The following is a 14,003-nucleotide window of genomic DNA, read 5'->3' on the forward strand; positions in this document are numbered from 1 at the left end:
TGAAAATGAGCTTTAGGGATAGTGAGATCCAGGTGGCCACAAAATTATGGAATTCAGAGCAAAGCTTTGGAATTTGCTGACCATTTGGTTTGAGATCTCTGTGGAATTTGGAGATTGGCAGTTTGAGAACCAGGAATCCCCACCCCCAGTGTTTTCCCAAATTCCCTGCTTTTTCTCTGGAAAAAATGGTTTTTATGTTGGGGGTAGGAGTCTATTATGCACTAAAGACATTAATTTTGCTGTGGTTGCATATTCTGTTCGTTTACTTATCCATTCATTCAAGTTAGGAATTTTGTCTATATACCACTCTGGCAGCAGTCATCATATATTTAAATACCGTATATACTCATGTATAAGTCGAATTTTTCAGCACATTTTTAATGCTGAAAAAGCTCCCCTCGACTTATATGCGGGTCATTAAAAAATTTTGTGTGTTTTTACTTTGCCTGCCAGCAGGGGGCGCAGTTTTTATGCTAGAGGCACCAAAATTTCAGGGTACCCTCAGAAGACACTCCTGATGATACCAGCCACGTTTGGTAAAGTTTGGTTCAGGGGGGTCCAAAGCATGGACCCCCAAAGGAGGGTATGCCCCCATTCCCACATTGTTTTCAATGGAGTTATTAGTAGATGGGGCTACCTCTTTTTTAGGGTCCGATAACTTTGGATCCCCTGAACCAAACTTCACCAAACCCGGCTGGTCTCATCAGGAGAGTCTCTTTATGATACCAGCCAGGTTTGGTGAAGTTTCTGGGTCAGGGATCCAAAGTTATTGGACCCCCAAAGGGGATGCTCCCATAGTCCCCCCATTGCTTCATACAATGGAAGCTAATAGTAGATTTTTTCATTTCTGATATCCCTCTTTAAAATCTAAGTTAAGCTACATTTGGACATACAGATGATGATGAGGAATCCAGTTTTGAAAGATTTTAACTCTGTGTGTTTTAGCTTGGTTGCTTTGGTTGAGCTAAGGTTTTTGTACTTTTAAAAGTTATTGTTGATACCCATATTGTTCTTTTGTTGGACCCTCTTTCCACTTACAGAGCCAGTTTACTGTTTTTCTTTGAAATAAATATTCAAAAACATTTAACCTACTGATGCCTCAATTGATGCTGCATTTCCCACCCTCGACTTATACGCGAGTCAATAAGTTTTCCCAGTTTTTTGTGCTAAAATTAGGTGCCTCGACTTATATGCGGGTCGACTTATACACGAGTATATACGGTAGGTTCTGGTGGGTTTTCCGGGCTGTGTGGCCGTGGTCTGGTGGATCTTGTTCCTAACGTTTCGCCTGCATCTGTGGCTGGCATCTTCAGAGGTGTATCACAGAGGGAGTCTGTTACACATTGCCTTCGACAATATATTTAAATAGTTCATTATACCTTGGCAACATATTTAATAACATACTTTTGGGGTCTAATGCTAATTTGATTTTTAATATCTTTTGCCTCTCAATGTTGACCATTATCCAATATTTTCTTGCTTTCTTCCACATGTACCACATGTGATAAAATGTCACATGTGTATTTTGGCATTGCCAACCTTTACCAGTGTAATCTTTGTTAGCATTTGCTATATCTCTTGGTGTAATATAGCACCTATACAACATCTGACATTCTTTAAACTTAATTTCTTGAATCCATATAATTTTTCCATTGATTTAAGGCTGTTCATCAAACTTTTGTGTTCATGTTATCATACAGTCTTTCACTTGTTCTGTTTCAGTATCATATTGAATTCACAGCTTATAAATTTTCCCTAATAGATGTTTTGTATCTCCTGTAACTAACTGTTCAAAATTAGTTTTCTTTCTCAAACATCCTTCTTCTTTTGTTCTTCAGTGTTCCAAATCATTTGATTATACAGTAGCCATTAAATATTATTTCCCTCATCTTTTATTGTCTGTCAAGATTTTATTCATTCTTGCTTATCCATCATATTTTCATATGTTATATTGATCTGTCTTTCTCCTTGTACCTCATTGCAATAAGAAATAATTGGAGATGTCAATGGTGATATTGGCGGACTTACTTTTTGTCTATTTTACTTCTGATGCTAGGATTGGAAAATTAATAAAGTCCATAGCAGGTAATTTCCATTCATAGGGTCCAGACTGGTACTAGATACTAGGCTGAATTAACTTTGTAGACAAGGAAAAATGGAGTTGCAGAAGGAGCTCTTGAATTCTTGTAGCATGTCTTGCATGTGTGAACTTGAGACACTAGGAAATTACACACAGTCAATGTGTGACCCACTGAGTATAAGAGAATCATTTACAGCCCAACTATGGCGCCTTAGCTTTATAGCTTAGGCTATAAAGACTCCTACTGTTAGGTCTGGCAGTTCTCAGTTTTGGTGTCCAGGTGGTAGCCATCTTATAAGTGCTTCAGGGCCTTGTTAAGATATATATTTAACAATAAAAGTCTTCTTTCCACATAAAATTATTCCATTCTAAATTTACAAGTTAGAATAGAATGCCTTTGTGTGGGTTTCACATTACAGCTATACTTTTATACCTCGAGGCAGCCAATGTATGTATTCTGAGTTGGAGAACAGCAAATGAAGGAGACATGCACTTCTTAAAAACTGTACCCCAGTTTTGTTCTAGATGGCTTCTTGCTGGTAAGGTCTTTCTCCTCCTTGTAAATGCCATACAAGAAGGAAGAGGGCCATTGGGTATTTATCTCATATAATTATAGTGTAATTTTAGAGATGGAATCATAGTCTCTCAGTCTTTTTGGACATTTTGTAGTGTATTGGTAGCCTACTGAAGGAAGGCCATTACAGATCTAGGTTTTTTTTTACTATGTGAAGAGACCTAATTCATTCAACATGGCTTTAAACCAGTTAGGCTCTGGGAGTAAACTTTGAAATATACTCAGAAATTGTGTATTGGGTGAACATTTCTTGGTGTATTCTGGTCTCCTGTTTTTAGTGAATGGATTTTGTCTTTGGTGAGACTGATTTCTGTATGCTGTAATTAATAGTTTAGTTGTATGCTGTAATTAATAGTTTAGCTGGGGAAGGTTTAAGTACCTTTGGAGAGGCAGACATAATTTAACAATTTTTAAAAATGATCTTCATACCTCTAAGGACTTGAAAAAAATGATTTCTATCACATTTAAAAATGGTTTCTATCAGGACTTTGCAAAGTAAAGTTAACAAAATTCCAAATGGCTACCTTAAAGCCTGTTAAGATAGTTTTCATTCAGTTTCTCTTCTGTAGTATTTTTAGAAGAAAGTCTAGAGTAGGGGTGTCAAACATGTGGCCAGGGGCCAGATCCAGTTCATTGAGGGTGCTTATTAGGCCCATGAGCCAGCTAAGGTAACCCCCCCCCCCGTTGCCTCAGCTGGCTCACAGGCCTGATAAGTCCTCTCAGGGCAGCCCCCTCACCCCACTATGAACTCACCAGGCACCCCCCAGTGCCATTCTGGGCCAGCCGAGGAAGCCACCACCACCTCCCCACAGGCCCAGCCCAACCAAGTCACCTTTATGTCATATCCAGCCCTCATAATAAATGAATTAGACACCCCTGGTCTAAAGTAATCTGCTTGATTTTCCCCCTTCCTCCCCAGACTTTTAACAGCAGTAGGATCTGATCTTCTTTTTCTTTTTGTCCTTCTCAGCTGTTGGGGCTCAAACTAAAATATTCTTCACCAAGGAGCCATATTCCCAGGATGCTTTCCATGGCCGCAGTGCCTTCTTACTCTGTGAAGTGGAACAACCCAGTGACATACAGTTTCAGTGGCTACAGAATGGAGTTCCTGTTCAAGACACTGAACGTCGTTTCAAGGAAGGAAGCAGCCTGCAGATCACATCTGTTGATAGGCATCAAGATGGCGGAAACTTCCAGTGTGTGGCCCGGAATACGGTGACCGGAGAAGAAGCTCGGACAACAAATGCATCTTTCAATATAAAGTGTGAGTTTTTCGGTTACAACGTATATTTGGTCAGACACATAGTATACCAGTTATGTAGTCTAGATCAGTGATGACGAACCTACGGCAAGGGTGCCAGAGAGTTTGTCATGTGGGGGGCAGAAAATCACCCCCCACACACACACATCTAGGTTGGCCTGGGCCACTGAGCACGACGTGCGCGCACAGCAGTGAGCAGGGAGGACTCAGCTGGTGGGCCTGGGGCCTGTGCTCCGGGTGGCTGCTGCCCGGGGGGTGGGGGCGCAGAGGAGGCAGAGATGCTTGAGAGGCACAGAGCGGTGCACGCAGGACTTGCTGGAGGCTAGAGCAGGCTGGCCCCTGCTCGAGCGGGTGGGGTGGAGGAAGAGGGAGCCAACCATTTTTTTTCTAAATTAAAACCTCAGCATTCAGGTTAAATTGCTGGGTTGGAACTTTGTGATAAATAAGTGGGGTTTGGGTTGCAATTTGGGCACTTGGTCTCAAAAAGGTTTGCCATCACTGAAAGTCTAGATTGAATCCAGTGCCTCCAGATACCAGAATCCTTCCCATCAGCCCCTACCAGCATGGCCAATTGGCCATGCTGACAGAGGCTGATGGGAATTGTAGTTCCTGAACATCTGGAGAGCCGCAGGTTCCCTACCCCTGGTCTAGATGAATGATTTGGAGGCAGAAGGAGTGACAACAAATCTGTTGTTGATTACGAGTCCAGTTTTGTTTCTACATTTAAAAGTAAGGAAATAAAATGCACACCAGGGAGGCCAAGCCAATTCCAGCTCTGTACTTTGTGTACACACTGGAATGTAAGTGTATGTAATTCTTTCAGGTATGATGTTTCTTCATATTTTGTCTAAGTTTAGTTCGCAGCCCAAATTCTAATGAAATAGAATTTGGAAATGCCATTTTTGTTGGAAAATATGATCTGCTTAAATGTCAGTTAACCATTAGCCCTTACTAAGAGAAGCCAGGTGGATGATGGCAAAATCCCAGGTACTTGCCTAGCAGAGGCCCCAGCAGAGTTCAGGCTATCTGGGGAAGCCTTTTCAAATATCTATATCCTTGTCTGATTCAGGATGGGACTTTTGAGGCGGTGGTGAATTTCGATGAGTCATTCCAGAGCTCATGGATGCCAGCATGGCCGATTGGCCATGCTGGCAGGGGCTGATGGGAATTGTAGTCCATGAACTTCTGGAGTGCCATAGGTTTGCCACCACTGGACTAGAATAAGGAGAAGCAGGGGAAATGTCAAAGGAGCCAAGTGTAAGCTTAGTCTTATCAGATCTTGGAAGCTAAGCTGAGTTGGTACTTGGAAGGAAGACCTCCAAGGAAGACTCTGCAGAGGAAGGAAATGACAAACCACCTCTGCTTGATCACTTGCCATGAAAACCCCACCAGGGATCACTATCAGCCAGCTGTGACTTGATGGCACTTTACATACAAGTGCACAAGTGTAAACATGGAATGGGTGTCTGGCTTGGTCCACTATCTTGGATTTAGTATCCCAAGTGTAAAGCCTCCACCTGACGCTGATAATCCTTGCCTTGACTTTCTCTGTCATCAACCCTGATGAATTCTGCTGAAAGCCATTAGGAATGTGATGCTCTCGTTAACAGCCCTTGAAGTATGATCAAATAACTCATACAATAGATTCCAGTACTGCTTGTAGGCCAAGCAGAAAGTCTGGCTTGGCAGTGTGCAAGATTCATGTGATGTTGCCAAACTCTAGCAAATGCTATGTGTGACTGAAGCGTTTGTAAATACATGCATTTGACAGAGAAGTCCAGAGTGTGCCCCACATTCTACCCTTAATAGGGCTAATCATGCAGAATGCATATCTTAATTCTCTTGTGGCTCACTTTACTGAATTTCCTATAATAGAGTGTAGTTGCTAAGTTTAGATATTGCCTGTCCGTAAGACCCTTCTCCCTTGAATAGATTGAAAATTGACAGTAACACAGAAAACGTTTTAACACCTCTATCCCATATCAATACCTGCTAAGTGGACAGAAGTTGGAACTTTATAGCCTGCACTTGAGACTAAATTGAAGCTTCAACTATAGGCATTTATATATGTAGAATGTTAATACTTTCATGGCTTTAGGGTGGATGCTACAGCTTAGCAAGTGTTTTATGTTATCACAGAAATGCAGGAACAATATACGTTTTCAGAGCAAGAGTGCAGCTCAGGTGTCCTTTTCTAGTGCAGAACAAGTGAGTTTGTGCCTAAGAAAGATTTTTGACACCTGACGTTAGTTACACAGGTGCTTCAATTTCCACCGTTCTGTAGAGGAGCAGAAGTTTCAACATGATCTTTGATATTGCTCTCTTCCCTTCACTTTTTTTTTTTGGAAGGGATTGAAACAGGAGTTGTTGTTCTGAAAAGTCCAGCCACAGTGGAAGATATACAGAGTTCTACTCAGGTGACATTGCGCTGCCATATTGATGGGCACCCACGGTAAGTAATCATTGTTCAGTTGTTATTCATTCTGCTCTTAATTGCCCTTTGTCTCTTCCTTCACCTGGGATCTTTCTCCTGCAACAAGTTTTTAAACCTAAGAGTTACATCCCCTTTACATATTCTGGGTTTCGCAGGACACTGTTTCTGCTTGAGTTTTCTATGTGGGTGTAAAGATGCTGTAGATCTGGTATGCAGATGAGGCTTAATTGTTTACTTGCTACCTCTTGGTAGAAAGTAATTTTGTGCTATATCTTTCTAGGATCGCTGTTAGATATATTGCTTATCATTAGAATATTCATGACTGCACATTTTGTGTTACGATAATGAATTAGTCAAGTAGAGCCATCTGATGGCTGCTTTTTAAACAAGAACTGTGGATACTTATGCAGAGCCATTAAACTGTTTTGTGTTTCTCAGCCCAGCAAGTCAGTGGTACCGGGATGGCACCTTGATTGTGAATGATCATAACAACTATTCAGTTGTCAGCAAGGAGCGCACACTAATTCTCAGGAGTGCTGGTCCAGACGACAACGGCATCTATTATTGCTGTGCTCAGAATAGTGCTGGCTCTGTTTGCAGCAGCAAAAACTTCACTCTCAGCATCATAGGTAAATGGAAGTTGTGCTGTCTCAGATGACTTTGTAGTAGCTGAATTCACTTAAAGAAGGTACAGGATGAATACACTGACTGTTAAGGAAAAATATTGTCTAAGGGGCATTAAAGACTTGGAGCCATTTCACATATTATGCCAGAGAAGTACATGCTTCCCACATTGGGTTTACGTTAAAGGGAGCTACAACGAACCGAGAATCTTCCTTTTAACCATATTAGAAATAATATGTTTTGGAATACTATGTGTACTCATGCACATATGTAATACAAGCATGACTTGTTGAAACAGACCTCTCTTATTGGGATTTTTAACCAACCTTGCTATCTCATTCATGCACCAGTAGCCGTGTAGAGATTGCCACTGCCGTACTGGTGTAAGGGAGGTATTCAGTTCCATAGGGCCGTTACAAAGACAATCAAGTAATTAAAAAAACCTGTACACATCTGTCACTATCCATTCTATAGCTTATAGAAATGGCCTTTTTATTCTATAGCTTATTGAAAAGGTACAACAGTATGATGATTCTTTGCAGGCTCAACTTGTAGTTTGTCTGAAGATAGTACTTGTGGCTATGACAGACCATTCTCTGGGTGAAATATACTGGCATTTCATCCTTGCTGTGGGCTATCTTCTCAGCCTAATCTGCAGGTTTGAGGGGATTTTTGCAGAAGAGTTCTTGTAATTTCAGTGCTTTTTAATAGCAAATTAATGTCAACTAATTTAACAAGGTCTCCCAGTTAGCAGGCATTTCACTTTCTATTACTTCAGTGAGTTATTTTTGATGTGCATTCTGCATATGTCAGTACTACAGACTCTTCCATTTTGTATACAACTTTGGCCAACTGAGCTTAATGCCTGAAAGCAGAGCAAGCCTCTCGAAGGAAAAATAGCTGTCTAATCAATGCCATCCTTTGAAAAATCCTCTCAGATAGGTATGGGAAAGAACGGGACTGTGTATAGTGAACACACGAAGTAGTTCTGCAGATAGAACTCTGTTAACGTTTCTTTAGGAGAACCTAAATTCCCAGTAGGCCCTTTTGAGTGCTGTATTCTAGTCAGGTGGCTGCCTGGAGGCATACAGTCTATTTTCTTATTTCCCTGCACCTTTGTCTGTCCCCTTTGCAAAGAAATACATTGCTAAGGAGAAAGAAATGTAAGTGAGAGATCATCAGTTTCCTGTGCTTCTCCCCTTCCCCCCCATAGATGAGAGCTTCCCTCGGCCAGTAATTGTTCCTGAAAACCAGATTGTCAATAGGAATGAAGAGGCCATGTTCCATTGCCAGTTCACAGCAGTGCCACCACCTATTCAGGAATGGTTGTTTGAAGGAAAAGTTGTTTCCAATATGAGCAGGTAAGCAGCCCTGTTCAGAATGAGAAGCTAACTGGTAAGTGATGCTAATAGAGAAAAGTACAGTACAAGGAGATGAATATTTTATATTGTTTGTTGGGGAGAGCAGTTGATTCATGTTTCTGTCTCTGAGCTCTGAGGGCATCTTTACGTAATTTCCGCTGCTTGCTAGGGAGGCAGGAACTAGAATTCCTCTCCTTCATGCTTCCTGTGGAGATTGCCCTCTTGTCTTTCAGTTGCACCACTTTTTACTTTTTACTTTTTTTTCATCATTCATCTCCCTCTATATCTAAACCTCTCCATCATATCCATTCCCCTGATCCTTCTGGATAGCGAGAAGAAATAATGAAAGGAATGGTTGCATGGTTAAAGCAACCATGTCCGGCACTAGGGACCTTGAGCTCCTCTTGAAAGATGAATTTGAGGCTTCTTTGCCCCGGGAAGGGGGGGGGGTGCACTCACCTATGCTGGTGGGCACGACCTACAGGGCTGCCTTAGCTCATGAGATGGAGCCCCAGCTGCCTCCCCACACAGGCACAAAAAAGCACACAAAAAAGGATGACACAGACAAGATGGCAGCTGCAATTATTCCCGCCAGTGCTATTGCGGTGGGTGGAAGAAGCAGCACTTAAAACCAAAAGGGGGGACAGGGTGCTCACACAGCTCCTGGAGGTTCCTGTAACCTCACCACTCCGGTAATGTTGCCATGAACGGCCCCTTTAACCTTTCTCCAGACTTCATGGACTTTATTAAGGACATCAGATAGAGAGGTTCTGCCAGGAGAGGGGGATTGGTATGGAGGTGAAGGAATCCTGCATACTCCAACTCACCTTATGCCGCTAGTGGTGAGAGGGAGGAGAGAATACAGCACAAACATCTGTTCAAACCCATATCAGATATTCCACTCAAATTTCTCAGAATGAAGACTATCCTCCTCATAGCTGTCACCTCAACAAGGAGAGTCTCGAAAATCGGAGCCTTGTCAGTCGAATCCTCCTTAAGCGTCTTCCACTAGGACAAGGTAGTACTTCAGATGGACTCAACCTTCATTCCCAAGGTGAATGACTTTTCATAGACAACAAGAAATATACCTTCCTTCATTCCACCCTCAACTGAAATACCTCAGGGAAGGTCTTTGGCACAAACTTGGTGTCAGAGGAGCCTTCAAGGTTTACATCATCAGGACCCAAAACATTAGGAAAACCAAAGCGATGTTCATAGTGGTTTCTCCACCTAATCTAGGAAACAAAATCTCTAAATCTTCCATCAATAAATGCCTAAAAGACTATATAGTGGAAGCATACAAGCCTGAAAAACTTGTTCCATTCTCTGGAATTGCTCCTCATTTAATAAGAAGCTCAGTTACCAACATTGCATTTAGAAAGAATTCTTCTATAGAGGAAGACCTGATTGTCAATCTCCACATTTATCAGACATTACAAGATCAACACATACAGCTCTGCTGATGGTGCGCTTGGAAGAAACAGCGTGTGTTCTGCAGCGTGTCAGACAACGATGACCAACCCAACAAATAGGGACACTGCCATGGGAGGTCCCAAAGATGTCCTCAGAACTCAGAGAGAGAACCATCGTTGGTCACTTACCCATGAAAGGTTCTTCTTCTCTGAGCAAATGAGGTCATCTTGTCCTCCCATGTCATCATTATCAGCAGGCACCTTATCTGTATTCCTTCCTCCTTCCTACTTGCTCTGTCTAACTTTATTTATCAATTCTCAGTTGTTGTTGATGTTTGCCCAGCTTTATATTTAAAGCTGAAGTTTTGTATTAGAAATTAGCTTTTAAACTGCTGGCTGGAGTCCCAGAACTGAAAGAGAGGAAAGCAGGGAACATAACCGAAAGAAGTCCTCATTCACTCAGAGAAAAGTGAGTAACCAACAGTCATTTTCAATGTTGCTATTTAATGGAATTATTCTGAAAGTTGTTGTGGGTTTTCCAGACTCTGTGGCCATGGTGTGGTAATTTTAGCTCCAGATGTTTTGCCTGCATCTGTGGCTAGCATCTTTAGATTCGGGCAAAATGCTAGGAGCTAAAATTACCAGACTGCGACCACACAGCCTAGAAAACCCGCAACATTCAGTTGATTCCAGCTGTGAAAGCCTTTGATGCTTCTGAAAGCCTCCCTGATACTCAGGCCGTTCTGCACATGCAGAATAATGCACTTTCAATCTTCTTCACAATTGTTTGCAAGTGGATTTTGCTATTCCGCCTAGTAAAATCCAGCTGCAAAGTGGCTTGAAAGTGCATTATTCTGCATGAGTGGAAGGGGCTTAAGTGCTCCTTGTCTCTTTTTGAATAATGGCATATCAGGCTATGCAATATTGATGGCTTTTGGTTTTTTTCCTACATTTCAAGAGTCTTTCCTATATGAAACTTGGTCTGTCTTGTTTGCTTTGTGTAGATCCTGTCCTCTCCCCCCTCCCCCCCTCGCTGGTTTACGGCACCATGATGATGAATAACATTATTGCCTGTCTGCAGGCGTTGCTGCTTTGCTCAGTGGTTGACTTCCTCTCCCGTTTTCTTTTTTCTGGGTTCTCAAAGGACTGTGATGTTTTCCAATGGCTCTTTGCTGATATCTCAGGTGAAAGCACGTCATGTTGGAGTCTACAACTGTGTTGGCCGTGGGCAGAGAGGGAAGCCTGTTGTTTTGGAAGCAACTCTTCAACTGGCAGGTATGAACTGGAGTCTTGGAATGCCCCGTGGGCTTTGCCTGGTGCAGTAGGCATGAACTGGGCCTGGGTGAGGCAGGGCTGGTGGGGCCAACCTTTTTTCATTCCTTGAACCTTCATATCCCTTCAGTGGAAATGGTGTTTGTACAGGAAGTTTGGTAGAAGCACATGCCTGCTTCACTAGTTCTCTGTTTCCCCAGCCCACTCACAAGCACCCTCAGAACTGTACTGGGTTCTAAACAGTGGTGGGATCCAAAAATTTTAATAACAGGTTCTGATGGTGGTGGGATTCAAACAGTGGCGCTGCTGCACAAACGCACCTCCAGTCCCTATTGGGCAGGGAGGTTGCTTTAGTAACCCCTTCTCGGCACTTAGAAAAAATTAGGAACCACTTCTAGAGAAGTGATGAGAACTGGTTGGATCCCACCTCTGGTTCTAAACTCTAAACTTGTATTTTCTCCAGAAATTGACGATATGTTTCCACTCAAGCCCAAGACTTTCATAGACAATACAGAGCAGCGTGTGGTCTGTTATGCACCTCGGGGAGTCCCTGAACCCCGTATTTGGTGGGAAAGAAATGGTGTTCGGGTCCCCACTACTGGCAGTGTACGGCAAGAAGGGGAGGAACTCATCTTCGAGCCCATTGTTGAAGACGATGCGGGGTTGTACACTTGCCATGCAGCAAACAAAGCAGGAGAAAAAAAACAAGATCAGAACATCATAGTAGCCAGTAAGCAAGTTCTGTTGTGTATCATGAAAAGGTCAGAGGGAATACTGTGTGGGAGTGGGGAAATGGGAAAGAGTGGATATTTCTTATGTTCTAGTAGTTATAAGCACAGAGGACAGGAGAATATGATTGAAGTCTATAAAATTATGCATGGGGTAGAAACCAGGGGGCATACATTGAAAATGCTGGGGGGAAGAATTAGGACTAATAAAAGGAAACACTTCTTCATGCAATGTGTGATTGGTGTTTGGAATATGCTGCCACAGGAGGTGGTGATGGCCACTAACCTGGATAGCTTTGAAAGGGGCTTGGACAGATTTATGGAGGAGAAGTCGATCTCTGGCTACTAATCTTAATCTGAGATAACAAATGCCTTAGCAGACCAGGTGTTCGGGGAGCAGCAGCAGCAGAAGGCCATTGCTTTCACATCCTGCATGTGAGCTCCCAAAGACACCTGATGGGCCACTGCAAGTAGCAGAGTGCGGGACTAGATGGGCTCTGGTCTGGCCACTGCGAGTAGCAGAGTGCTGGACTAGATGGACTCTGGTCTGATCCAGCAGGCTCTTTCTTATGTTCTTATGAGAAGTCAGCAGAGCTGTTTGATTCTGCAGCTGAGGGCTAAAGCACCGTCTCTGCTAATCAGTCCAGTATGATTTTGATTTTTTAAATCATGCCTAGTGATTACCTCTACTGCAGGCTGAGAAATGGATGCTATAGGATTTGCACTATCTATACAACAAGGTTTTATATTCCTTTTCTGCCACTGAGTCAGTTTGAAACTAGCATCTGCTATTTTTCAGCAAAACCAACATGGATGATAAAACCCAAGGATGTTCAATTGGAAGAAGGTAAACCAGGTTATCTTCACTGTCTCAGCAAAGCTTCACTGAAGCCTACTGTTACCTGGTATCGCAATGGCATCCCTATTTCAGAGGTGAGCATGGAAGGTCCTTGTGGTCCTCAGTGGAATTGGTTGCCAAGTTGGTGTGAATGCTCTTAATTGTCTGAGCAACACGTGTTCTCCTGTCTCTCCCTTCTCTTTACTCACCAGCAGCATTAAGACCTCCTAGTTAATTAACAACCACATAAATTATGTAGGATGGGATTGATAATAAAGGAATTTTGTTCCTACAGAAACATCCTTGTACAAGAGCCCTTTTAATTTTAAAACATTTATGCCATGTCTTTCAATAACTAGTGTTTTCAAGGTGGCTTACAGAAAATAGAGAGCCAGCATGGTGTAGTGGTTAAGAGCAGGTTGGCTCTAATCTGGAGGACCAGTTTGTTTTCCCACTCCTCCATTTGAGTGATGGTGTCTTATCTGGTGAACCAGATTTGTTTCCACTGCTACACATTCCTTGGGCTAGTGAGTCACAACTTGCAGCTGTGCCTGCCTCATAAGGTGTCTGTTGTGGGGAGAGGAAGGGAAAGGAATTTGTAAGCCCCTTTGAGTCTCCTTACAGGAGACCGGGATGGGGCGGGGGGGGGGGGGGGGGGGCGTTATAAATCCAACCTCTTCTTCTTTGCTTGGGGCTAACTGCCTTGTTTGAAAATTTAAATTCTGTTGCTGTTGGTTTTAAATGAGAGTTGAGGAACTTCAGGTCCACAAATTGTCTCCGTTTTTTCCTCATCTTTCCAACTTTTCCCATGGAGTTCTTTATCATGGCTGTAAAAAAAAATTTTTTTTTGGGGGGGGGGGGGGTCTGTCATGTCACAGCTGGCTTATGGTGATCCTGTAAGGTTTTCAAAGCAAGAGATATTCAGAGGCAGTTTGCCATTGCCTGCCTCAGCATCCTCCCCTTGGTATTCCTTGGAGGTCTCCTATCCTTATTCTTGCCAGGGTTGAGGCTGAGAGCCCAATGTCACCCAGCAACTTTCCTTGGCAGAGTGGGGATTCGAAGATGAATTTCCCAGATACCTTATCCACTACACCATGGTGGCTCTTATTTTTGGTCCTCCATCTGCTACAATCCTGCCTTTAAAAACCCCTTCGGAGGGTTTGGAGGTAGGCCTTGTTGAGAGGTTTTTATTGGAAGAAAGCGTGGTGGTGGAAATGAGTGGGGCTACACAATGTATTACAGCTGGAGCAGAGTCTTCCAGACCCAAGAGCATCTGTGGCTGATTGGTGAGTGTGTGCCCAAGTGTGCAATCCAAGGGGAGAGATTCTGTTCCTGTTGTCTTTTTTAGGTCCACATGTGTTTGTCTCACCCATTCATGTGTGCATGTATTTGAAGAAGAGTTCATACCCACAAAAGAGC

At 42.9% G+C, this 14,003-nt stretch overlaps 1 protein-coding gene across 1 annotated transcript in view; it reads left to right on the forward strand.

Annotated features, from left to right (window-relative positions):
* PTK7 (protein tyrosine kinase 7 (inactive)) overlaps positions 1 to 14,003 on the forward strand; it is an 88,906-nt gene that overhangs the window by 51,410 nt on the left and 23,493 nt on the right. Inside the window, exons 2-8 of the mRNA XM_048482530.1 lie at positions 3,625 to 3,918; positions 6,265 to 6,367; positions 6,788 to 6,978; positions 8,187 to 8,334; positions 10,891 to 11,021; positions 11,482 to 11,748; positions 12,546 to 12,679. Of these exons, the coding sequence (XP_048338487.1) occupies positions 3,625 to 3,918; positions 6,265 to 6,367; positions 6,788 to 6,978; positions 8,187 to 8,334; positions 10,891 to 11,021; positions 11,482 to 11,748; positions 12,546 to 12,679 (1,268 nt within the window). The remainder of the gene's footprint in view (positions 1 to 3,624; positions 3,919 to 6,264; positions 6,368 to 6,787; positions 6,979 to 8,186; positions 8,335 to 10,890; positions 11,022 to 11,481; positions 11,749 to 12,545; positions 12,680 to 14,003) is intronic.

The sequence above is a fragment of the Sphaerodactylus townsendi genome, linkage group LG01, assembly GCF_021028975.2.
Source record: "Sphaerodactylus townsendi isolate TG3544 linkage group LG01, MPM_Stown_v2.3, whole genome shotgun sequence".
In the NCBI taxonomy this organism is placed as follows: Eukaryota; Metazoa; Chordata; class Lepidosauria; order Squamata; family Sphaerodactylidae; genus Sphaerodactylus; species Sphaerodactylus townsendi.